The sequence below is a fragment of the Aphelocoma coerulescens genome, chromosome 5 (genome assembly GCF_041296385.1).
Source record: "Aphelocoma coerulescens isolate FSJ_1873_10779 chromosome 5, UR_Acoe_1.0, whole genome shotgun sequence".
Lineage (NCBI taxonomy): Eukaryota > Metazoa > Chordata > Aves > Passeriformes > Corvidae > Aphelocoma > Aphelocoma coerulescens.
In genome coordinates, this window is record NC_091019.1 from 30,751,071 (window position 1) to 30,774,853 (window position 23,783).

The 23,783-nt window shown below is 37.7% G+C and overlaps 1 protein-coding gene across 1 annotated transcript in view; it reads left to right on the forward strand.

Annotated features, from left to right (window-relative positions):
* Nucleotides 1-23,783, forward strand: part of LOC138111519 (stAR-related lipid transfer protein 9-like) — a 77,713-nt gene that overhangs the window by 51,263 nt on the left and 2,667 nt on the right. Inside the window, exons 9-21 of the mRNA XM_069017448.1 lie at nucleotides 1,936-2,008; nucleotides 2,893-2,960; nucleotides 3,930-4,027; nucleotides 4,245-4,445; nucleotides 4,846-4,943; nucleotides 6,703-6,780; nucleotides 7,564-7,638; nucleotides 8,139-8,318; nucleotides 12,119-12,170; nucleotides 12,857-12,994; nucleotides 13,825-13,907; nucleotides 14,928-15,031; nucleotides 17,237-17,284. Of these exons, the coding sequence (XP_068873549.1) occupies nucleotides 1,936-2,008; nucleotides 2,893-2,960; nucleotides 3,930-4,027; nucleotides 4,245-4,445; nucleotides 4,846-4,943; nucleotides 6,703-6,780; nucleotides 7,564-7,638; nucleotides 8,139-8,318; nucleotides 12,119-12,170; nucleotides 12,857-12,994; nucleotides 13,825-13,907; nucleotides 14,928-15,031; nucleotides 17,237-17,284 (1,296 nt within the window). The remainder of the gene's footprint in view (nucleotides 1-1,935; nucleotides 2,009-2,892; nucleotides 2,961-3,929; nucleotides 4,028-4,244; nucleotides 4,446-4,845; nucleotides 4,944-6,702; nucleotides 6,781-7,563; nucleotides 7,639-8,138; nucleotides 8,319-12,118; nucleotides 12,171-12,856; nucleotides 12,995-13,824; nucleotides 13,908-14,927; nucleotides 15,032-17,236; nucleotides 17,285-23,783) is intronic.

Sequence of the window (23,783 nt, forward strand, 5' to 3'; positions counted from 1 at the left end):
GTAAACAGACGTCTGTTTTTCCCCTTCAATTGCTCGTGATACTTTAGGCTGGATAGGTTTCAACTCACTTGGTCATGTAATTAAGTGATTTAAAACTGCTGAAAATATAATGTATATTTATTTATTTTCTAAAAGTACTTGATTTACAATTATTTGGTTTTATTTCTATAAGTTCCTAGTCCAAATTGTATGTTTGCTGTCAGAGAACTGTGGGATTTGGAACACTGGTGAAGCCAATGATTTTGGCTCTTGTTAATTAAGACACTTTTTTGACAAGAAGCAGTGAGTATCTTTACAGGTGCCATTACAGTAATGGAAAAGAGTTATATTTGAAAGGATCCTCCAAACCTTAATCACAGTTTCAAAACTGATATTAAGTCTTATCATAAGGTAGTCAAGGTTTTAGAATAACAGTGGTGCTGGGAAGTAAATAAAAACTAAGCTGAATTACCACACAAATCCCCTTAGAATGTACATCAGGATTAAGTTTTGCTGTTTCTGCTTGTAGCAATTAATAGATGCAGCTTTATGGTAAAAAGACTATTTCAGTACAACAAAATTCCAGGTGAATACATGGGTTACATGGGTTGTGAGTAATTGAGATGTGAACTTGCTCTCTACTTTGTGTATTGTTGGAGGTGAGGAGTATTAACACTTCCTCCTCCAGATCTTGGGGCACTTTCTTTTTCTCTTTTGCTTTATAAACTTCGGTGCTGTTCCCTTACATTCATTCCCTGCCCACTGTAGGGCTGTTTTCTGTCTTCTGCCCTTTACCTAATTGTTTGTCTTCCTCCTCCAACATCTGGAGACCAGTTCATGTTCTCCTGCTACCTCAGCTTTGGCTTGCTTATAATCATGGTGTGCTCAGCTGCCTGTAGCTTTTGGCAGTGGCCACTCACATGACTGTGGAGGAGGTGTAGGAAGCAGAGAACACCAGGGAGGAGAGTCCTGGCTTTGACCTCATGCCCTGGGCACTCAGCAGCATACACACACCTGCAGCTCTCTGCTCTCCAGTGCAACTGGTCTCTGCAGTACTCTGACAGCTGGGCTTGTAGCAAAAGCATGGTACCACAGTCCTTTTCTGCACTACTAGAGTTACCTACTGTTGTTGAGGGCAGGCTTGGAAAAACTGATAATAAAGGCTGCACATGTAGCTGATGCTCCAAGTAAGCTCAAAGGAGAAAAACTTGTGTCCTAGCTTTTGCCCTAGACAAAATCCTGCTTTCTTTGGGTTTTTCTAACTGAAACAACAATAAAGTAAGTAGAATTTCCGAAAAGTTTGCATTACAGAGGCAGTGTGAGGGTCCTGCTGCTCCTCCTTCTGTGACCAGTTCCTTCTTGCCAGAGTGCACTGGGTCAGAGCACGAGAGCCTATGACCGGTCTGTCCATGTAATAGAGTCACGCAAGTGCCGCACAGGGAATTACAGTATTTATTTAGTACTCTCATGGGTAGACCTGTTAGTCTCACTGGACTCCTCTAGCAGTGTAAAAGAGATGTATCAGCATAAAGGAACCCCAGAAGTGGTGTGTGAAAGTTTTTGAACCCTTTGGAAATGCCAAGGGATAAAAATGGGCACAAATGGAGATGTGCTGGGTTTGTACACTCTGTATTGGGGATGAGCTGTTTGATGCTGCTGCTGGCTGTACTTCTCTGCTGTGTTCCATGCTTATGCAACACCTTGTACCTGTGCAGTAAGGTTGCTTTGAGATATCTCCTCAGAGTGCTGCTGGTGGAAAAAACACCTCTAATTGATTCTCAGTTTCCACCCTTCCAGGTTCTCTGCCAAATGCTCTGGGATCAGATCCAAGAATGCAGCCTGCCATATTCTCCAAGTTTCACATTCTTTCATTTATCTGCTGTATTTGTTGATTTTGATTTCCCTGAATACAGGGAAGTAACCCTTTGTGATTGAATGGTTTGTTCTTCTTTCTAGAATCACAGCAGCTACACACATTCACAATGCCAGCAGCAGATCCCATGCTATCTTCACCATCCACTACACTCAGGTTAGCTAAAAATAATACCACTTCCTTTTCACTTTCAAAAGCATTGTTCACCGTGTTGTGCATTGTTTACTTGTTACTACTTTGTGCTGTTTGTAGTAATGGTGGAAGCTGTTACTTACTTCCTTTGGATCACACTGCAGATGTGTTGAGTGCTATTGAAGTGTTCTGTTCCTTTGTCCAAGCTTATAGTCAGAAGTGATGCCAAAACCTCACATTTAAAAGAAATGTTTTCAGTTTTAATCAGCCCTTCGAAATGCAATAACCCTCCTCTGATGCTGTGAAAATTACATGTGAATATGTTTGAAGTTATGTTTTGTCACACTTGTTTAGGATTCTTAATTGAAGTACAGCATTAGTTTACACCAAAATTTTGTATCTGTCCAGCTTTTTAGATGTGCTCATCTCTTTAGCATTTGGCATCCAGCACTCTCCCTGAGACAATGCAGCCTTTCTCCGGAGGAATTACATCCTTCCCTGGCAGGGAAATAGTTCAGTGATCCAATAGACCTTTTCTATCTCACACTTCTAACATCCTGTAATCACAGAACTTTTTGGGATATTTTTCCTTAGTTTCACAAAAGACCTTTGGAATACATTAGTGGAAAATAACTCTGCAAGGTCTACAAGAAACCCTTTCACAGTCTCTAGGCAGTAAAGGTTTTTTTCAAGAGGAAATTGGCATAAGAGGGTAGTTTCTCTGTGGGGTGAGAAAGCTGTTGAGTTAATGGTTTGAACATAGTCAGAGGGTCAAGGTCACAAACAAAGGCAGTGAGACAGTCATATGTACAACTCAGCTTCAAACAAAAGAGCACATCAATTTTATTTTTAAATTGTTTTAATTAATTAAAGGGAATAGTCTTCCTTATGTATGTTTTTCTCTTCAGGCTATACTGGAGAACAATCTTCCCTCTGAAATTGCAAGCAAGATCAACTTAGTGGACCTTGCAGGCAGGTAATAATATATGGAAGGGCAAAGAGGTAATTTTCTCTGAAGATGCTGGCAGTACTGTCTTAAAAGATGAAGTTTAGTATTTTAAAATTTCATTGACCTAACAGTAAGCCTGACTTTCTTATAGAGTAACAGGGAACATTAAGCTAATATTGTCTTTGTCAATAGTTCTTCTGTACTGTGTATTGGTTTTCACTGGGGAAGGAAGTTCCTGGATCCTCAGATCCAATACTGTGCTGTTGCGTACATTTAAGGTAATTCCATTCAACTCCATATTCTTATTAAGTGGCTTTTCCAGTAGCTGTTGTTGGAATTACTAAATCTGAGCTTGAAAAGAGAGGGAAAAAAGGGAATGTGTTCCTCATGGCTGCCTAGCATGGGCAGGAGAAAATAGTTATATCTCACTGTTTGTGTTGTTCATATTCCAAAAGTTCCTAAGTCTCTGATCTTTCCTATGCATCTCAGTGAGGAACGTGTGGTTGTGCTGGATGTAACAGAAAACAGAAAGATGGAAGTTGTGCTGAAGAGTTATAGAACAGTTATAAAAAAGGACTTTTTTTTTCTCGAGAATATAAGTTGCCAAGCATGTATGGTCAGAGAAAGTGCTACTGAGGGAGTATACAGACTTTTGTACTGAGCCAGTCTACCCTTGTGGAGTTGTGAAATGTATGTTGGTTTTTTAAATTCAGAACCACTATGATTGGGTTGCCCAGTTCAGACTTGAATTTATATTTTGGTGGGTCTTTAACAGTATCTTGCACCAACAGCCTTTGCTCATGGTTGTTTGGACTTCCTGAAATAGAGAACAATATAAAAAATACTCTAAGTATGTGGGGTTTTTAAATGCAAAGCTCATAATTTCTGTTTTCTTGTATTGCTTGAAAATACATGATGTTTTCATATTGCCTGTATGTTAATAATTAAACATTTTTGTTTATTTTGCATTGTCTTTTTCATGCTTGCTTGCTACAGTGAAAGGGCTGATCCCAGTTACTGTAAAGATAGAATTACCGAAGGTGCCAATATTAACAAGTCACTAGTTACACTTGGAATTGTCATATCCACTTTAGGTAAGCACATTAGTTCTTTATGTTGAAGGGTAGTGATAAAAGCATGTGACTCACTCACCATGTGTTGAGTGTAAATGGTTATTTGCATTTACATCAAAAAGCTCAGCAGATCAGCTGTGTGGTGTCTTCATAAACTGTAATGACATCTAAGAAAATTTAGTAGCCATGACAGAAGAAAATAATCCCTTTCCTGAGCTATGTGGTATTTCTCCTTCAGCACAAAATTCTCAGATGTTCAGCAGCTGCCAGAGCATTAACACCATCACAAGCGAAGGGGACAGCAGCCATGTGGACAGTCCTCCCTCAGGCGGCAGCAGTGGGACCAGGCGGCCAGCTTACATCCCCTACCGTGACTCCATCCTCACCTGGCTTCTGAAGGACAGTCTGGGGGGCAACTCCAAGACCATTATGATTGCCAGTGAGTTTGGTTTCTGTTAATTGTTTAACGTTTTGCACTACATTGTGCCATTAATATTCTCTACTGCAGTGAGAAGACAGCTATAACACTTAGAATCTGTCCTTGTAATGATTTTCATAAATACTTCATAAATACTCAGGGAAATGAAAATGCATGCTGATTGTGCATGAAATTATGTTTAAGAGTCTTACCAAGGTCATAGCTTTGATTTTAGGGGATTCATTCAGTTATAAATACAATCTGGAGAAGACATTCTCTGTGAGCTTAATGAAATAACCCTAGGGTTATTTTTTGGTTTTATTTTTTAAAGAAGCAAGACTGATAAAAAATAAGCCTTTTTGAAAAGTGATGGGTTAAACTGAATGCTTTTAAAATTGTGTTATTTGTTTTCTGTCTGTAGCTATCTCACCTGCCAGCTCCAGCTACAATGAGACCATGAGTACCTTGAGATATGCTGCAAATGCCAAAAATATTATTAACAAGCCCAGAGTAAATGAGGTGAGGCCTTGAGTTCTGCCTGAGGCAGCCAGCCTATGTAGTCACAATTTGTCTTCTTCTCAGTACAGAAAATAATGAAGCCTTTAAATACATGGGAATAATTTTGGCCACAGAACCTGAGCTTCATTCATTGCGTATTTTGGGAATGAGCTCTGGCTTTATGACAGATTCATTTGTTTGATTGTGCAGGGGTCCTTCACAGGCTGCCCAAGTTAAAAGATGGCAGAGTACTAAAGAGAGAGTCAGGTGCTGCATTGGAGGCCTGGATTCTGTTGCTGCCCCTGCTATCCCATTCTTGTTCAATTCTAGATGTTCCAGATGCTGAAGGCAAATTTTCAGTGTGTGGGTTTTTTTTCTCATTTTCCACTCTTACTCTTTGGTAAGTCCACATTTATCAAATGTGAAAAACATAAACACTCTGAATCAAAGACATAGTGCTTAAACAGGAGGTTTTAGATACTATAGTCGTAAGAACCATCATTAAAAGTAATTCATGGGGAAGTGCATAATTCTGCCAGTCTTTACAGCAAAATTCAAGCAGCACATATTGATCCGGATCTACAGTCACATATGCTAGAAATATAAAACTCTAGAATTGCTGCTCTGCAACTGAGCATTCTTGACCTGGAATTCTGCATGAGGCTTCCTTTACACATGACCACATGACTTAAGGACTGAATCATTGTGCATCCATTTAAGGAATATACAGTGAATTTAGGTTTCAAAAAAAAATCTTGATTCCAGCCATTTCCCAATCTTTAATCCATTGACTTTACAGCTTTAGTAGTAGTCTTTTGTGATTTTGTGATCTGGCATGAGTGTATCAAGATACTATTACGTAGATAAAAGATAGAATCTTAGAGTTGTTCATCACTATTTGCTTTCCTAACAATACTCTGTTACATTTGGGCAGGAGTAAACCCTTCTAATCCTAGGTTTCCCAATTTTCATTTGCATCTGAACATGCCTGTAAGTAGTTTTCAGACATCAAGAGTAGCAGCAATTGTGTGCTTGGTTTTGCCAGCAGCAGTTCTCAGCTCTGTGACAGGCTAAAGTCACATAAACACTCCTGGGTAAGCCTCTTGTCACACACAGCCTCTCAGCATCCCAGCAGGTGTACCCATCACTCTCTTGCACAGCCCATGCTAGATCCTTAATCCCAGCCCTCTTCCCCTCATTGCAAATTGACCTGGCAGCCCAGAGAAAGCTGATTCTTGACTCAAGAGTTTGTCTGAACTGTCTGTAAAAGCTGTTTTCCAGAAACTGCCTGTGCAGAAACACTTACTCTGAGGGTGAAACAGATGCCTCCACACAAGCAGACAGGAAATTCTTTATGTATCAGCTGTAAGGGGTTTTAATACCATCCTTGATGACATTCTGACTTTGTCTCCTCTAATGGGATTTTATACACCAGCATTAAATAACAGCATCTTTCTGATGCAATGTAACTATTTTGAAGATAAATCTTTAAAAGTAGTGGTTTATCCATCTAGTCATGATGGGAAGAAATGCTATGGTAGGTCTGTGTTCAGAAGAGAGATGGAACGAAGTTTATGGTAAAAGGGAAACTGTCCAAGATGAGAGCCACCTATTCCTAGGCAGTATGTCTCAGGGGCCTGGCAGAGTGAAGCAAGGAGTACTGTTGTGAGTTTACTTGTTCTTCTCTCTTCCTGGCTCTTGGAATACCTCCACATTAATTTCTTTAGCTAGAATGTTTTTAAGGCTGATTTTTCCAATGGTTTGTGTCTCAATGTTTCAGGATGCAAATGTGAAACTGATCAGAGAACTGAGAGAAGAAATTGATAGGTTGAAAACTATGCTGATGAGCTTTGAACTGGTACGTAGCAACATTTCCCCACTGGAGCTTTTATGTTCCTTTAGGTAGCTTGCTTTCATCTCATCTGTTTATCTGTTTATTGTAACTGTTTATTACAATACAACTGTTTATTACAATACAACTGTATTGTAACAATGTTTATTGTAACTGCAGAGAAATGAAACTGTTCTCTGGGTGATTTTGCAGTTGTTATAAGGTTAACTGCTTTTCTTTCATTTCTCCTCTTTTTGTCACTATATTGATGAACCTGAAGTATAAGTAGTCATGTAATGATTCAAAAGGATTTCCTTGCCTCTCTTTCATGGAGTTGGATGGTTTACCTGTCCAGAAATACCATGAAATAGAACTATTTTATTTTTAAGGGCATGGAAGCTTCGAGAGAGTAATTGATGTTTCACACTGCCTGGACACTCTTTCCCCCCCAAAAAAGTTGTGAACATCTGTGAGCTCTCACAATACAGCTGACATCCCTGGTGTTGGAATAATAATAGTGTCTTGGTTTTCCAAGCCATGGAGAGAATGTTTTGGTAGGAGAGGCAGAAACTACACTTCAGGATTTATTTATGCAGAACTGTCTCTCAGTTACTGCTTTTTCACCAGTTCTTTACACCAAAAAGTAGCATGCAATAGCTAGAGAGATGTAGGCTAGATGCTAGAAGGTAGCACGTGTATTTTGTCTTTCATTCTCTTGAGTTCATCAAATGCTGGAGAATGAAAGAACATGCCTGCCAGCTGTGAATAGGAAAACTAACATGTAGATCTTGGTGACTGTTGTTTGTACAGAGGAATTCCAGTCCCTCTTGGAGTGATGACAGGGATGGAAATCTGACCGAGCTGGTCCTGCAGAATGAACTGAAGGTGTGTATGATTTACTTGATGCTGTAAGTATCTCCTGTTCCACAGGGGGATAGCATTGCTACAGTTGTGAAACTACAGTGAAAACTTTTTTGTCTTAATCCTTTCCTTTTTGCTCTGCAGATGCAGGAAACTGCCACCTTTAATGCAAGTTGAGTGTGCTCTACCAGTTTGTGACAGAAGTGTTGTGTCCTTAATGGGACACAGTCCAGTGTGTATTACTAAGTCTGCACAATTCTACCCCTTGTTTGAAAGCTGTCTCGATATACCACAGTAATTCATTATACAGAGTCTGTCCCTTCTAACATAAACTCCACTTCATTCAAATGAAATTACTGTACACTTACCAAAATTACTGAGAAGATTTGATCACTGGTAACCTGGAAAGGTTTTGCAGACCTTCAGTTTTGCCCAAAGACAGGTGAAATAACTTGTTAGCATGGTCAAAAAGGAAAAATTAGCCTGCTTAGTAAGTGAAACTGTTCTCTCTCTTCTTCTTTAAGATTGAACAATTGACCAAAGACTGGACAAGTAAGTGGACGGACAGGAAAGCCATCATGGAAGAGTACAGTGTAGACATCAACAAAGAAAAAGCTGGAGTAACAATAGATTCTAATTTACCTCATCTAATGGCCATGGATGATGATATCCTCAGCACAGGAGTGGTGCTGTATCATCTCAGGGTGAGATATGGTCATTTGTCTTATTTTACCCTTTAATTTGAAAGTATTTTTTTTTCTTTGGAAGTGGAGCGTGGTTTGGGTGACATTACAACAACAGCTATTAAAACATGAAGGTCACAGATCACAAGACATAATGGGGGGGGAACAGAAAATACATGGAAATGGAGAAGGAGAAGAATTCATATATGACTATAAGTTGACCATTTATGAATGCATATGCAAACTATTTGATATTGTATTACAAGCAAAGCAGAATACTCAAATTAGGCATTAGTAGTTTGTCCACAAAGCATAAGGACAGTTACGTGTGCATGTATGTGGAAACATAAAGGATGGTGCTTGAAGTATGCCAGACAGCCTGGTCCAAATCTTATTATGCATTTGTATACTTAAGACTGGCTTATTTAAATATGTATAGATAAAAGTAAGCTTTAAGAAACAAAAGCTCACTTTGGCAATGACTTCTATACATTGCTTTTAACCCTACCAGAGATCTGCCGAGTAGATACCAGGTATGTACCATGAAGGCTAATTACTTGTGACCCTACTTGAGTGGCTATTTTTGAAGATCAGGTAGAAATCCTGGCCTCATAGATACTGTTTTGTTGTGTAGCTGCTAATTTAGGGCAAGGCTTTCACCAGGAAACTTTCATAACATTGTATGTATATTACTGCACATTATGGCATAAGATGTGCATGGCTGGGTCAGACAGTTTTAGGAGTTTTTTTGGTTTTTGATAAAGCAAGTCCTAAGCCATACTTCAACGTTTTTAGTGTTGTTTAAATGGATGGAAATTACTGAACTATTGATGCTGCTTAATGTGAAAGGAATGTTGGATGGACACTTCTACAGAGGTGCACTCATTGCCAGAACATATGTTAAATCAGGTTGAAAATCATGTATCTGTCTACTAATGAAAAATGTTTATCTAGATTTTGTGGTAATTTATATAGTTTAGGGACACAGGATTCTTTTATTCCTCTTAAAAGTGACAACAAATATTTAGAAGAGAAATCATGCTGTTCTTCTGTCATGTTGAAAGAGAGACTTAACTAATTTTTCTCATGCCAACACAAAGAAATTGTACCAGGTAATTTTTTGGGACCAAGTATTTATGTCCAGTGCCGATCAACATGCAGATCCAACCACTCAGCCCTACATTAACATTAAATATTTATTGGAATCAACTGCTACTACTTAAACACTTTTCTATTATGTGCCATTGTGGAATGGCTTTCCCATATTAATTTTGACAACACCTAATTTAAATATATTCATTTTAATGGCGTAACCTGCTTTGAAGGGTCACCTTCTGAAGTCATTCATGACTCTGTCACACTAACATCTTTGTCCCTTCTTTCTTTGCTTCTAGATGCTGCCTTTTCTTTTCTTTGTGCTTTACATCTTTTAGTCTCTGGTGTCTGTTACCTTCATCTGAGCAGCAAGAAGGTAAAACATTAGCGGCTCCTTACAAATTAGGGCTTCAACATGTAACAGCACTTTACACTGTACTTCTAGAGAGAGGTCACAGCAGCAGTTTTCAGATCATGGAAAATAAATACTGTGTTACTCATTTACTCTCCTGATATTTCATAATAATAATTGCACTAATCAATGCTGCGCCTATGCGTAATTTTCTGGCTTTTATTAATAAAAGTTGTATGTTTTCTTATGATTTAACTGACCTTTTTTGCACATGAATATGAAATAGCTTAAAAATATGAAATTTGTATATTGCTTTTATAAAAGGTGTACTTCATAACCTTTTTTGAAAGCTGGAGTACTCCCAAAAGTGAAGGGGCAAAGCAATCTTTCTCTTTATTGTTCTGTAATGTACCTTAGGAATTCTACCCCTAGTCATGAGACACAGCCAGAAGAGGTAACAATGTAAAAACACTTCAGCAGATGTGAAGATGTGCTGTGATGTGCTACGGTCAGGTTGTGAGGTTGTTTCATCTGAAACATCTCTCACTTTTTCAGGTGGAAAACTCAATATTAAATTAGAAAAGAGTATAAATATTACAACTATTATCTCAATAATAGCATTTTAAAAATGAAATCAGCATGGTCCTGGGTTATAGTTATTTTTGTTTTGTTTTCTCAAGTTGAGCTAGTTTGCTTGTATCGTATCCGTACCCTTGGTCTCACCTGCAATTTTTATTTGGATTTAAACTTACCCAGAATCACTTCACCAACTGGGATGCTGTTGTGAATTTCCTGAGCCAATACTGCTGTAATTCACGTTTCTGAATTAAATTGTATTACCAGAGAGTTAGTTCAGCACTTTGGAAGAAGTTTCTTTTGGAATTACAATAACTATTTCTTTGCTTAGTGAAGAAGATAATTGGTAAAGAGATCTTTCAGGAGCTGGTTTGCTTCTCTTTGTATAAAATACGTGTTGCTAACTCACTTGATTGAGTGATGTGAGTCAAATGCCATATGGACCATAAGGTTTTCAGAAGTTGTGGCCAACCCAGGTGGACATTTTGCAGCTGAGTTTGCTGAACGTTCAACTGACATGTAGCTTGGTAATTACTCTAAATTGGAGGCACAGTCCAGCTTTCAGCCTCTCCAGGAAATGAAGTCTCAGCAGGGCTCATGCCTGAGGGATCTGTTAGTTGGTTCAGATAGCTGAGCTCTGTGAGGAGCTTTGTGATAACCATTCCCTTTCTGTCTGGTGCACAAACCCAGTGATTTACCCATAATTACCCATAGCTGGGTCACCTTGAGCAGTGCACAGCTTCTGTTTTCCCAGTCTTCAGGCTTCCAATTACTACTTCTTGCTTCATCTTTAAATCTAGGCTTTACAATATGCTTGGAGCAGAGAGCATATTCAATTTGTTCTGATTTGAATACAAAATCACATTGTTTACTGCCCATAACTAATTTTAATATAACTGAAAGGCTTGCCACTAAAGTAATTTCAGAGTGCATTTACCAATCACTTTACCATAACCAATTACAGTGTCTCTTTGGAACTGGGAAATTATCTTGCTTTGTTTTCCTAAGAAAAAGCACAGAAGCAATAGACATATAGTAAATTAATTGCCCTTTTTTCACAGTTTTTTTCTCATGGTATTGTTTAAATGACTCTTTTTTATTTGAAGGACACCATAAAACTACTGTCTCACTTCCATCACTGACCCATAGTATGGTTCGAGTCTTCTTGTTTTGGATACTTTTGTTCCTAGGCAGTTCTTTTCTTCAAAGGTTTTGAATCTTCAGGTTTGGGAACTTGCCCATATACCATAAGCACCAGAAAGACTTTTCATAGATGTCGTTTAAGTTTCAGAAAAAAGTTCTTCTTTAGTAGTTAGATTGAAGAGTTCATCATCTATGACGAAGTGCTCTTCTAAATTAGGTATTCTGTTACTTTTAAATTTGAAAAGTGTGGAATAATCATTCTGCAGCTTCTTTCTTTCTGCATGATATTTATTAAAAGAATTATCTCATTTCTGCAAACACCAAGTCTCCCTGTAGAAGTTCAAAGCCTCAGGATGCGTGTTCATATTCAAAATATTGGTCTCAAGCACAGTCCAAAACTCATCCACTGAGGGTTACTTTATCTACTGGAGTTGTAGAAGCTGACATAGCTGCAGGATGAAGAGTAATTGCAACACTGTGGGGGACAGTGGGCTGAGCTATTATGAAGTACATAGCGTTTGCTTCAAACAGTTCAGTCATTCAGAGGCAATTTATTTTAAGTGTTTGCTAAAATGATGTACCAAAGCTTTTTTAAGTAGTATATAGAGTCTATTTTGTGTAACCAGCTTTTAAATTAGTTCTTTTCTTGTTTTAGGAAGGAACAACCAAAATAGGAAGAAGTGACTCAGACCAAGATCAAGATATTGGTAAGAGAACGATATTACAACTTATTTTGTGATATGGTCAGGTCAAACCAAGAGGTTTACATCTGTCATGTGTAATAGCCAGGTCATATTTCTATTTGTCTGCTTTCTTTATTGAGAAAGGTAAGTAGAAGAGACTAACTAATAATGTTTGCTAAAATATAAGTTTATTTTTTGTTTAAAAAAAAAAATTTCTCTTTTTTAATTTTAGCAGTCAATCTCAGGAGCTAGATACTATGATAGAGAACTGGGACTTTATACTGAAATTGAAAAATTTGTGGAATCTCAGCTTTGGTTAAGTTCTGCTAAGCTTGGTTACATTTGATTATTTTCTGCCAGTAGATTAGTGAATTATAAACAATAAATAACATAATGGCATTAAGAAAATTCAACATAATAGAAGAATTTGCACATCAGCTCCCAAATCAGAAAGTGATATGTAGTTTCCCAGTACCAGGTATAAAGAAACAATCTCACTATTTTCAGTAGTGAATTTCAATAGTAAGATTTTTCTGTGATTAATTATTTGTCTAGCAGGATTTAATCTCCTTGTTTTGCACATGATATAGTTTTCTGGGATATGAAGTATGCATAGAGTCGAACAGTTTGTGGTACTCCATTCTCAGGAAAACAGAATGGAGTAACCAACCCAACCCCTTCAACAGGAGAGATAAATCTCTACGTTGTAGTTTTGCAGGGGCAGTGGATTGAAAGGAATCACTGTATGATAGACAACCACTGTGGGATTGTGACTCTGCGACCAGTTCCAGGTGCACACTGCTCTGTGAATGGCTGTGAAGTGTCTGGGTCGTGTCGTCTGTCACAAGGTAAGGCTTGTTTTTCTGTGAGTGCTGCATTATAGTCACCCTATCACTGGAGTTTAGGTCAAGAATTTTGGAACCTGAGCAGATCAGGGAAAGACATCTCTCAGTCTGCTGCCAGCTCCACAAGGCTTGATCCATGGCTAGAGCTGGGACAAATAAACTAAGTACCCTACAGAAGTCAGATTAAAACATTGCTGACAATATTCTGCCTCCTTTTGGCAACAGTAGTCTGTAGGTTTCTGAAAAGGGAAGACGTCTAGTCAGAGACACTATTGTGGAAAGTAGTGGAGACTGGCCCTAAGCCAGCTGGCCACTGAAAGGGCTTTTTGGCAATTATATAATATGGTTGAAATGACCTTCAGCTTTTTCACAGTCTATTTAGGTGGAAGCTAATAGCCCCTAAGTCACAAGTATGATCACGAATTCAGATTAAATGGATCAGGCTTCCATACTTTTAGGTTGCTTAAAGTAAGTTGCTTCCAGCTTCTGGGAACTTGCAGTGATCTAGACTCTTAGAAATATAGTGTAAAAACAAGTTTTCAGCAGTGGATTGGTTGTGGTTTTTGGCATGAAGTCATGCTGGCCTTTAATATGAACAGGGAATTTACAGTTACGTTTAGTCTGCAGAGATCTGCAAGATCAGTTTGCTTGGATGCTGTCATTACAGATTGATAACTCTGCCATTCCATAGTGGCAAATTTTAAAATTAGTTCTCTGTTCTGTGGTGTTCAGAAAGCTGTTGGTCAGAATTTAATTTTTGTTTTAAAGATACTATTCTATAGTAGTTTGATGAATTATGTCTCTGTAAATATCTAATTATTCTGTTTTCACAGGGGCCCTTGTTGTCCTTGGCAAATCTCATAAATTTAGATTCAATCATCCAGCAGAAGCTGCTATCTTAAGACTAAGAAGATCAGTAAGTTCTAAAACTGCTTTTCTCTCCTAATTTTTCTTTTTTTTTTCCTATTTTATATCTTCTTAAAAGCCAGCCTGATAAAGATAATATTTCATCTCATCATCGTATTCACTTGCTACATTTCCTCCATCTAATGGTCTGTAATGACACTAAACCTTCTGTGGGAGGACACTAGCACTTCTTTCAGATGTGCTTAGCAAAAGATGATGCAGATCCCTTGAATAATTTAGTGTTTCCTATTTCCAGTCATGACTACAGTAGGATTGAAACAAAAAGGTAGAATCCTGCAGTAAAAAGATCAGTTAAGAATCTTTCCACATCTGATAATCTTCTGAGTTACATTCTTTGTCATTTCACTGTCTTGAATGAAGTATACTAGAAGAATTGGAAAATTTGTGAGATTAAGTACTTAGGTATTGTTGACTCTGAAAGCAGTGAATTGTTACATACATCAGAAATAGATAAAATATTTCTTGGTATGTTAAGCTCAGGAACTAACTACTGTAAAACGTTATTTTGTTAGCTAGTTTGATGATGTTTAAGAACTGAGATAGTTCTTAAAATGAATGACAAACATAGCTTAAAAACCTAACTTCAAAAAATACAAATTTTCTCATTTAGGAGTTAACCACATTATCAACTGATATTGGCAAGAGTCAACCTTTTAAAATGGATTTTCATACATTAACATTTTATACTTCCCATTCTTCCATCCTTTTGAACTCACTTTGAGATAAGGGGCTTAACTTCTGTTTGTTTTCATTCTTAATTTCTTGATTAATGAAACATGCAGTACATTAAAATAGAGCTGCAAAAAGAGATGCACTCAGTAACAAATACTTTACAGTTTTGCTAATTATCAAAGACTAAGCAGAAGTGTGAGATTATAAACTCACATGGGAGGTATTTATGCAGCTTTGCACACAATAGTTAACAATGACAGTGCTAATGATAACCTGGAAGTTCCTGGGTTGCTGTGATTTTAATAAATACCTGTCTTATGTTGTGTGCTTTCTGTAGATTAGTGAAACCCCACCCACTCGGAGCTGTGGAGCTTTGGACTGGCTCAATTTGCATGGAAGTTGCACCAATTCTCCACACTATGTCCTTTCTTCTCTTTACAAGTAAGTTTAAAACTAAGAAAAAAGCAACTGAACAAACAATTTCTCTTGTAGGATGATATCTGAAATAAGGGACTTGGTTCAGACAAAAGTAAGCTGTATACAGAATAAGTCCCATCACGTTTTTGAGTAGTCAGATAAAAATGTCAGAGAAAATACATTGGCCAGCTGACTAATATAGAGCATTAAGATATACAAGCAACAAACCTGCAAAATTATTTCTTGATGCTTAATTAAGGAAATGCCTCAGATGAGACTGTGAGCCTTAATTCAGTTCACTTGGACATCTGCTGTACAGCTAATCTATAATTTTTACAATATTATTGCTTTAATGCACAGAATGGACTTTTTAGGATATAATTTAGCCAAGGTAATTATTATCAATTGACTTTCCTTGTTAATTTGTTGTGGAAATCAGAAGATTTGTTCATAAATTCTCTTTAGTGCAAGTCCTCATTGAGCCCTTCATCTCAGAAAGCCAATGTGATTCCTTGTTTGGTTGTTTTCAACTGAGCAGTAAATAAGGCATATACTGCTTTCAAAGTGTTGAAGAGCTGCTCATACTCAGTGATTAGTGTGTGCAGAGACTTCAGGAAATGGAAATGATTGATGTGATGAAGACAGTGATTAATGTGTATCAGGAAAATGAATTGAGATATGTTCTGTGTTTCAGTTCATAATATTGAAAATAGAATATTAAAGAATAAAATGTAATTGGGTTCTTTTTCTTTTTTAATTCCTCTCAGCCTGGCACATTCAATTAACCTGTCAAAGGCTAATTTAACCTGTTAAAGGCAAAAAACAGCCATCTTCTCATTCATATCTGTTGATGTTTCTGCTTCTTGATAGAGTGTTTTTGCTGTGGTAACATACTGGGGATCTTTTATCTCTTCCTAGAGGAACTACCTCATCTCATGTTTATGAGCATAAAATGTTATCTCTGTTTTGAATATTCTTCATGCTTCTAGTCAAGTGCCTTGCTTTCCGCCTTGGGTAGTATGGTTTGATATGTTCTCTTTAATGTATCTAATCTCTGCATTTGCTTTTCATTTGCTGCAGTGATACCTGTCTATACAAAATGTTACTTCATTTTGTTTCTTTACTGAATAACATTTTACATATCATTGCTATTATTTTCTTAGGAAAAATTGGGAAGAATTTTAAAAATAAGGGTTTGTCTTAGGACCTTCAAATGTACACACCAAGGTGCTCTTTATGTTGCTAAAAACATTAGTTGTGGAGCTCTTTTCACAAGTTTTTTGATGAACCTAGAAAAACCTGAAGAAATCCAGAAGTTATTATAAACAGTTTATCAGAAATTTGCACTTAGTTTCCCCCTTTTTAACCTGACAAAACTGCAGAACATTTCTGATTGATTTTCTTTTTCCAGACCATGTTCATATAGAAGATTTGCTTGTGTTGATCAATTTTTTAATCACTTGGACAGGATATTACAAGTATATTACATTGCTTAAAGTTACCCTCATGCTTACCTAGAGGGTTTCAGATGGTTACTTCAGTAAAGATGAAAAACGTTATGGTATTGCATTTGCTTGGGTTTTTATCAGTGTCCATCTCTTATAGGAATGAGCTGTAAACTATGTCTAAGAAGAGTTGGTTTTCACCTTACATAACCCAATGGTCCTTTTATCCTTTTGAATAGTTATTTGGCATAGGTGAACTGAATTAATCCACTCAGCCTTCCTTTGCAGTAACCTGTAAGCCTGTATTTCTGTAGAGACAAGTAGTTTTGCTCGTGGAGGGGGTTATGGTTGAGACGTGTAGCCGAAGATCTATATTATAAGAATAAAATTATGTATGTGGTCTCTTATGAAGAAAAGTCAATGTCAAGTGCTAAAAGGTGTGTGTGAGGTACTTTGCAAGCCATAATACAGGAGTAAATGGACTACAGGGAGTGTTTATTTGATCACCAGTAAAAAGTCCACCCTAATGCAGGGTCTCGTCTCTGTCAGAAGGAGATGTTTAGAGGGAAATGTAAGAACAGGGAAAGCTCTCTGTGTGTGTGTGTGTGTGTCTTGTTCTCTGTCCCCCTCTCACCTGAAAGTTCTTGGTGTTCTCCCAGCTGCTAGAAATCTGCATCTTCCTCTACTGAAAATTACAATAACATCTCTGTGTACAATAGGCTTCAGTGAAGTTTTCTTGCCTTTTTTCCCAAATATTTATGATTTCCTATTTTTATTTTTGCAGTCAAAAATGTAGAAAATGTGAAGAAAACAGATGTTCTCTTCAACTAAGGTAAGAATATTAATGTGTCTAAATCATGCTGAAATTTTTGACACCTTTACCTTGCCTTTCTCCTGTGCTACACTGATTTCCTCTAGGAGAGATGGAAGCTAGACTTTAAGCTTTAATTCAGACTATTTTATCATATTGGAACAAGAATCTGCATATGCAGCTGAGTTACAGGCAGGGCTCTGGAAGCATCTTCATACAAGATCTTGTGCAGAGGATTTGCCTCCTTGTTGCATGTGTAGCCTGCATTTAAAAGCTGTAACTAGAGTGAGGTTTACTCTGAAGTTGCCACCAATTTCCAGCATATAAGAACCCTAAATGTATTAGATTTTATGCCAATAGTAGGTACTGGGAATACTCACTAGTACTTTGAAAATTGCTTGGATAAATTGGGTTCTCTTCTGGTGAGAATTGCTTTAGAGAAAAGTAAAAAAAAATTAATTCCTAGCATAGAACATGGCTCATTCATGCAAAGACACACAGCAGCTGCAAACAGAAATAATTCAGAAATTGTTGAGTTTCCATGGGTTTAAGTACCTTTTTCATCAGGAACTGATGGTACTTTACTTTCTTCTGGATGTTTTTATTTCAGATCATATCTATATATATATATTACAGTAACGATTATTAATGATATGAGTCTTATCTCCCATGCTGTCAGTATGATGACATTTTCTCATCTGCCTTTCATGGGTTGAATTACCAGTTGAACCTTTAATTGTACATTAAAATATTTTGAGAAATGAGAGGAAAAACAATTTTCTACCATTGCACACAAATACTAAAATTTAGGCATTCCTTTGAAAAAGGGTTGTGAGTCATTATACCCTTACTTGTTTGCCTGCTCATACACCCTACCCATAAGAGCCCCAGCACTTCAAATTTCTGATGTTTGCTGTCAGCCAGCAAACACACAGAAGACTTGTGGATGGCATCAGTCACCATGTTATAGCATCACCACAAATAAGTAGATAATAAAGGTCTTTCTCCTGCCATTGCCTCAATACCATACTGCATATAAATAAAAACTCTGATTTAATTGTCTTGCTGGTTTGAAAAAAACCCCACAGGGGTCTTTCCATTAGAGTTCAGTGGTATAGCAGTACACTGAATTAATTCTAGCTGCTTGGAACATGTTTAAACTCCCTTTCCTTGAAAATACCAACATTGTTAAACGGGGAGGGGGGGGATCCAAGATAGCATAACACAACGTATTTATTATTCTAATGTGGTATAGTTAACTTGTCCAACTAATATCTGTAAAATACTCTGAGTTCTCACTAACAGCTTCCATTTGAGAATTTCAAAGCACTCTACCAAAACCAAAAAGATTAAAGAAAACTTTTGCATCTCTTAAATGATCCCTCAAATATTCTGTTTCACAGAGAAAAGCACTGTGGCAGTTACAGCAGCTCTACCATTTACAGCAGAACTGGGTATAGTGGGTTAGCAGGGTAACTAACTAATTCTATATATAACTGACATTGTGAAGGGAGAACCTGTGTTAGCTGAACTGGAATTTAAAGAGGAAGCATTTACCTTTATTGGAGAGTGTGGTTGTGTCTTGTCCCTATGACTCTGGCAAAAAGAGGCCTGTTTTAGAGATGTATTTAAAGGAGTACCTTAAATAAGTCATTGCCTCACTGTTATTTTGGGGGTTTGGCAAAGAAAAAGAGGTTTTTCACAGAAAGGCTAAAAAAAACACACATGAAAAAGTACGGGTGTGCTTTATCTGTAAGCAAACCAGCTAATCAGAAATCAAAATGATGTTTCACTTCATGCTGACTTCTGTGAAGGGGATTACTATGTGTGTACATTTCCAAAGATCCCTTATTTCTAAAGGTTTCTGATTCTGCTGGCCATTTTGACTGATTTCTGGCTCCCACCTCCTGCCCACCACTCCCCAGCTTTTGCTTTGAATTCTGTGAGTGGCATTCCTTCGGGAGGCTGAAGGAGGTGATAATACAAGGTCTTTGTATCTCCTTCGTCGCTCTTCCCTCTGCTTTAGGGAAGAGAAGGGAGAGGCTTGGGCCCTGTGCTGGGCAGAAGCAGATGTACGATGCTGTGCAGCTGCGTGGTGCCTGCTGCTGCTCTGAGCCCCTGCGCGAAGGGCCCCGGATTGGACACGGGAAGAGGGGGAGGATAGAGCTGGAGAGGGTGGGGGGAGTTGTGTAGATGGGTATTAGTGGATAGGCTTGTAACTCTAACTTGTGACTGCTCTCAGTGTGGGGTTTGCAAGGATGCAAAATGCCCTGCCAGCTTCTTTTCTTCTGCTTTATTTTTAACTCTTTTTCCCTTGGGAAAAATAATTTGTAGAAGACAAATGGGACTTGAACTCTAGGCAGTCAGAAAGATGGGGATGCCAACTTGACTGATGTTTTCTTTGAGAAGACTGGCAAATTTCAGCTTTTACCAGAAGTGATTGTTTTCACTGGAGTTTCTCTATTTGAGCCTTAAGATTTTGTTGCAGCAGGTATTCAGCCTCACCACAGAGCTATTGCTGCCATAGTTACTGGAAGCTGCATTATGCTGTAGCAGCCGCCAGCCTCTGCATCAGCAGTAGAAGTGTTTGGGGAAGAGGGGAGGAGAATTGCACAATAGGATCCCAGAGAGCTGACAACAAAACCGGCTGGAAAAAAATGTGGATTTACAGATGGTTCATTTAGCATGCATCGTGCAAACTTTGGAGAGAAAAATGAGATGGAAAAGCAATCTGGCAGAATCGGTATAATCTGAACGTTTTCTCAGTAATTTGTGATTATCTTTAGTTTAAGGTTGGTGTCTTTTTGTTGTCATTTTATTTGCAGCTTTTAAAGGTTTACTTGGTGGAGGGGGTAACTGTTGACACTTCTTGCTGCATATGGTACACCCAGAAATCTGCATGCTTTTGTGAAATTCTCTGCAGAATTGCTTTTTTTTATATGCTGTATGCTAGAGTATGCTGGTCCTGTGAAACCAAGACTTCATGTATGTCTTGATACCTACAGAAATGAAGCTGTTTCTCTTATGTTTGTCCTGAGGTTATTTTATTTCCTGCTTGAACTGTACTGAGTGTAGGTTGCTTATGTAGAAAAGAAGGGATATGAGCAACAGCATTCTGTGCTTGATTGCTGTATCTCAGAGTATTCCAGTGTTTCAAATCTAAATTTAACAGTACATCTGATTTAAGACATTTTGGATGAAAAAATTAGTGATTTCACCTACTTATTACAAAATTTGGCTTAATTCTTATGTTAACTGGATTGATACTTGGTTTTAGTAAGTCATTCAAACATACATTACACAAACGGTTTGTTCTTTGAATTGCTTATTAGGTGATTTAGCTGTGAAGTGTTTGTGAATCTGTTATTTTCTTTCTGGGCTATTGCCATGACTTTTTTAGTTTAGTTCATCATGTTATTTCCACAAACCAGCAGAAGTGTGCTGACATGACCTAGCATGTTCGAAGGTAGAAAGGGAGCATTCTGACTTCATGTTCTTGGTTTCAGCAGTTTCTGGGAGAGACATCCGTATCCCAAACTAGCCAGTCATTCTGCTCTCACAGTCAGTATCTCACAGCCAGAGGGAAAACATCCTCTTGCATTTGTGTATTATGTAAGTGCCTCTGCATGAATTTTCATTATCTTTTTGTTCCACTTCAGAAAACTGTCTGTAAGAGGCAGCTTCATAAAAAGGTGTTTTATGTTCAATCTCTATATTCAGACCTGGCTTTACTGCCCTGCCTGGTTTTTGTTTTGTACTACTAAAAATAGGAGATGAAGCAGAGACACTGAAATAACAACAGAACTGCAATTTTTTATATATACCTGGAGCAACAGCATTTTATTACAGAGACTTTGACCTTACAGAGGGAGAATTGTACCAACTAGCTACATCACCTGAACAAAAGCAGAAAGAATACTGCAGTGATTGCTGTGCTGTGTTAGTTTTTCTAAGGCTTAAAGTGAAGTATGGCTGTGCCTCTGTACTCTGCCTTTCTGGGGTATAGTCATAGTATGGAGCTGTGATTAATACCATCCATTTGGCCTGCCTCATGTTCTGCTCTGTGTGCAAACACACACAGCTGTTGGAAAGGATCTCACAGTTTCATGTTAGTTCAGCAAAAACCCATTACCACACAGGTGAGGGAATATGCTAGTGCTGCTGAGAACAAACAGCACACTGCCACGTGCATGGTTTGTATTGTTTATTCTGTGATCCTTTATAATGTGGGGGTGGGGTGTGGTTTCAGCAAGGTTGGAAAGTATGGGAAAAGCTTGTGACCCTCTCACAACTGTAAACAGATGTTACCTAACCACCCCTGTGAGCCTTGTTAGGTCTTTGGATTGAAACGCAACACTGAGTTGTTTCATCTACTTAAATGTTCTGGTTTTCAGTTTGTAAGCAGTTTGAACTCTGATAAGTCAATTTTATGGAAAGATTGGCTGAGAGCTAAAAGTCATGGTTGGGAAGAATGAGAGACATTTTATAAGAGGAATTTTATCTAGTTTTAGTAAACAGTTGCAGAACAAGAATTCTTTCTCTACTGTTTTAGCATCATGCTTCTTTTCAGCCTGCTGAAAATTATTTACTCAGTTTCCTCAGTCTCATGCAGCATGATGCTAATAATGATAAAATAATAGAAAGCAGCTCTTCTGATACTTGACTTTCTAATGTTTGATAATGCTAATGTATCTTCATCACTTCTCTTGGATGAATCTACTTTGCTTGTTTCACACGTCTCAGACTAAGCAATTTGCCCAAGGTCATGTGAGACCAGTGACAAATTGAGACTCGCATTTTTCAACTTTCATACCGCCGTAGGAGTCAGAGCTTCCATATGTCTGTTAGTAGAACAGGTTAAAGACTACCCCATCACCAGACTCTGCAAAGAAGCTGTTAGGTTTGGTGCATAGGCATCCAGAGGCAGTCCTCATCCTGAAGACCTTTCAGGCCAAGTGTGTGAAAGCACAGAGGTCATGTAAGTGCTCCAAAATCAGAAGTGTTTTGTTGCAGATCAGTACTTTAACCTCCAGATTATATGGCTGCTCCATTACATTTCCCTTAGAAAATTGGGAAGACAACCTCAAAGCTGCATTTAGGGAAAGCCTCCCTCAGAGTTACCATTGAAACCATGGGAGCTTTTCGTAAACAAATACTTCAGATTTAATACTATGTTTGGAAAGTGTTTCTTCTTTAGTTAACCAGTCTTGCTTTAACCTCTGAGATTGTCCCCCCATGGCTGGTGGTGTTACAAATACCTGAACAGCTGGAGATTTGTAATTGCCATATGAGCATTTCAGTGCTGCACTGAAGTGTCAATTCAATCCTACTTCAGCTGAATGAGAAATGAGGCATCCCACTTCTCTTTCCTGGGGATCAATTGACGTTTATCTGAGAGGAAAAAAATTACAAATCACAGGGTACTGGTATCTTTGTAGTCAAGCCAAGGACAAATAGATCTTGGACCTGCAGATTCTTATAATTTGTGTGGGTCACAAATAGACACAAACCATTTAGCAGATGGCAGCAGCAAAGTTTGTACTCTGTTTGCACCATGCCGGACAACTGAACAGAAGATGTTCTCCTTCAGTTACTCTCAGCATTACATTTACATAAACATTAAAACAAAACAGAATTCTGTTTTTCTCATTTGAGCAAGATTCATAGTAATATTGTGAATTATATTGTGAAATTATTGTGAATTATTGTGAAAACCTTAAAGCTTTTATGTACTGAGGCTTTCCTACTACTTATTAAAGTGAAATGCATGTTCCATGTAAAGGTACTCCAGGAGATTTGTAGGCTTTGGCTGCTTAATTGTTTCATCTGTTCTGTCTGCTAAATTATCACACAAAATCAAGTTTTTGCTGTAGAAATGGTTGCTTTGAACACATGCTTACAGTTCTAAATCAAGATGTTAACTTATTTCTGTATAGCAAAGGTCAAATACTCTTTTCATACAGATGACATTGTATTGGTAGTGATTTTACAAACTACCTGATATTTCCAAAGATTTCCTTTGAAATTATATTTTTGGAGGATTTTTGACCTTCAGGGACTCTTTAGAGTTTTGGTGTCTTTGACTGCTTTAGAAGTATAATAAAATATATCATTTACTTTCTTAGTAAAATACACTTTAAGTATTTTTTCAAGACTCAAAGGTTTTATTTTTTGAGGTTATATATAATAATGCAGAGTTTAGCAAGCAAAGATCATATATCACCCTTAGATATAATCTAACTTTAATGTTAAGAATTTTTGGCGATAGCATGTGGAGAGGTAAAATATATATTTCTTTCAGAGGGCTAATGTATTTTGAATATTATAATGCATTATGTTAAGAATAGATACTTTTTCTATTGTTGCTCTGTGCGTGTAAAATATTGGCACACAGTCAGGAGCCAAACATTTTGGAGGAGATTGTGAAGCAGTTTTTCACAGGTTAGTCACTTTTCTGATCACAATTCTGCTCCAAATATAGATGCAGTACCCTGATATAGTTCTTGCATCCAACAGAGAT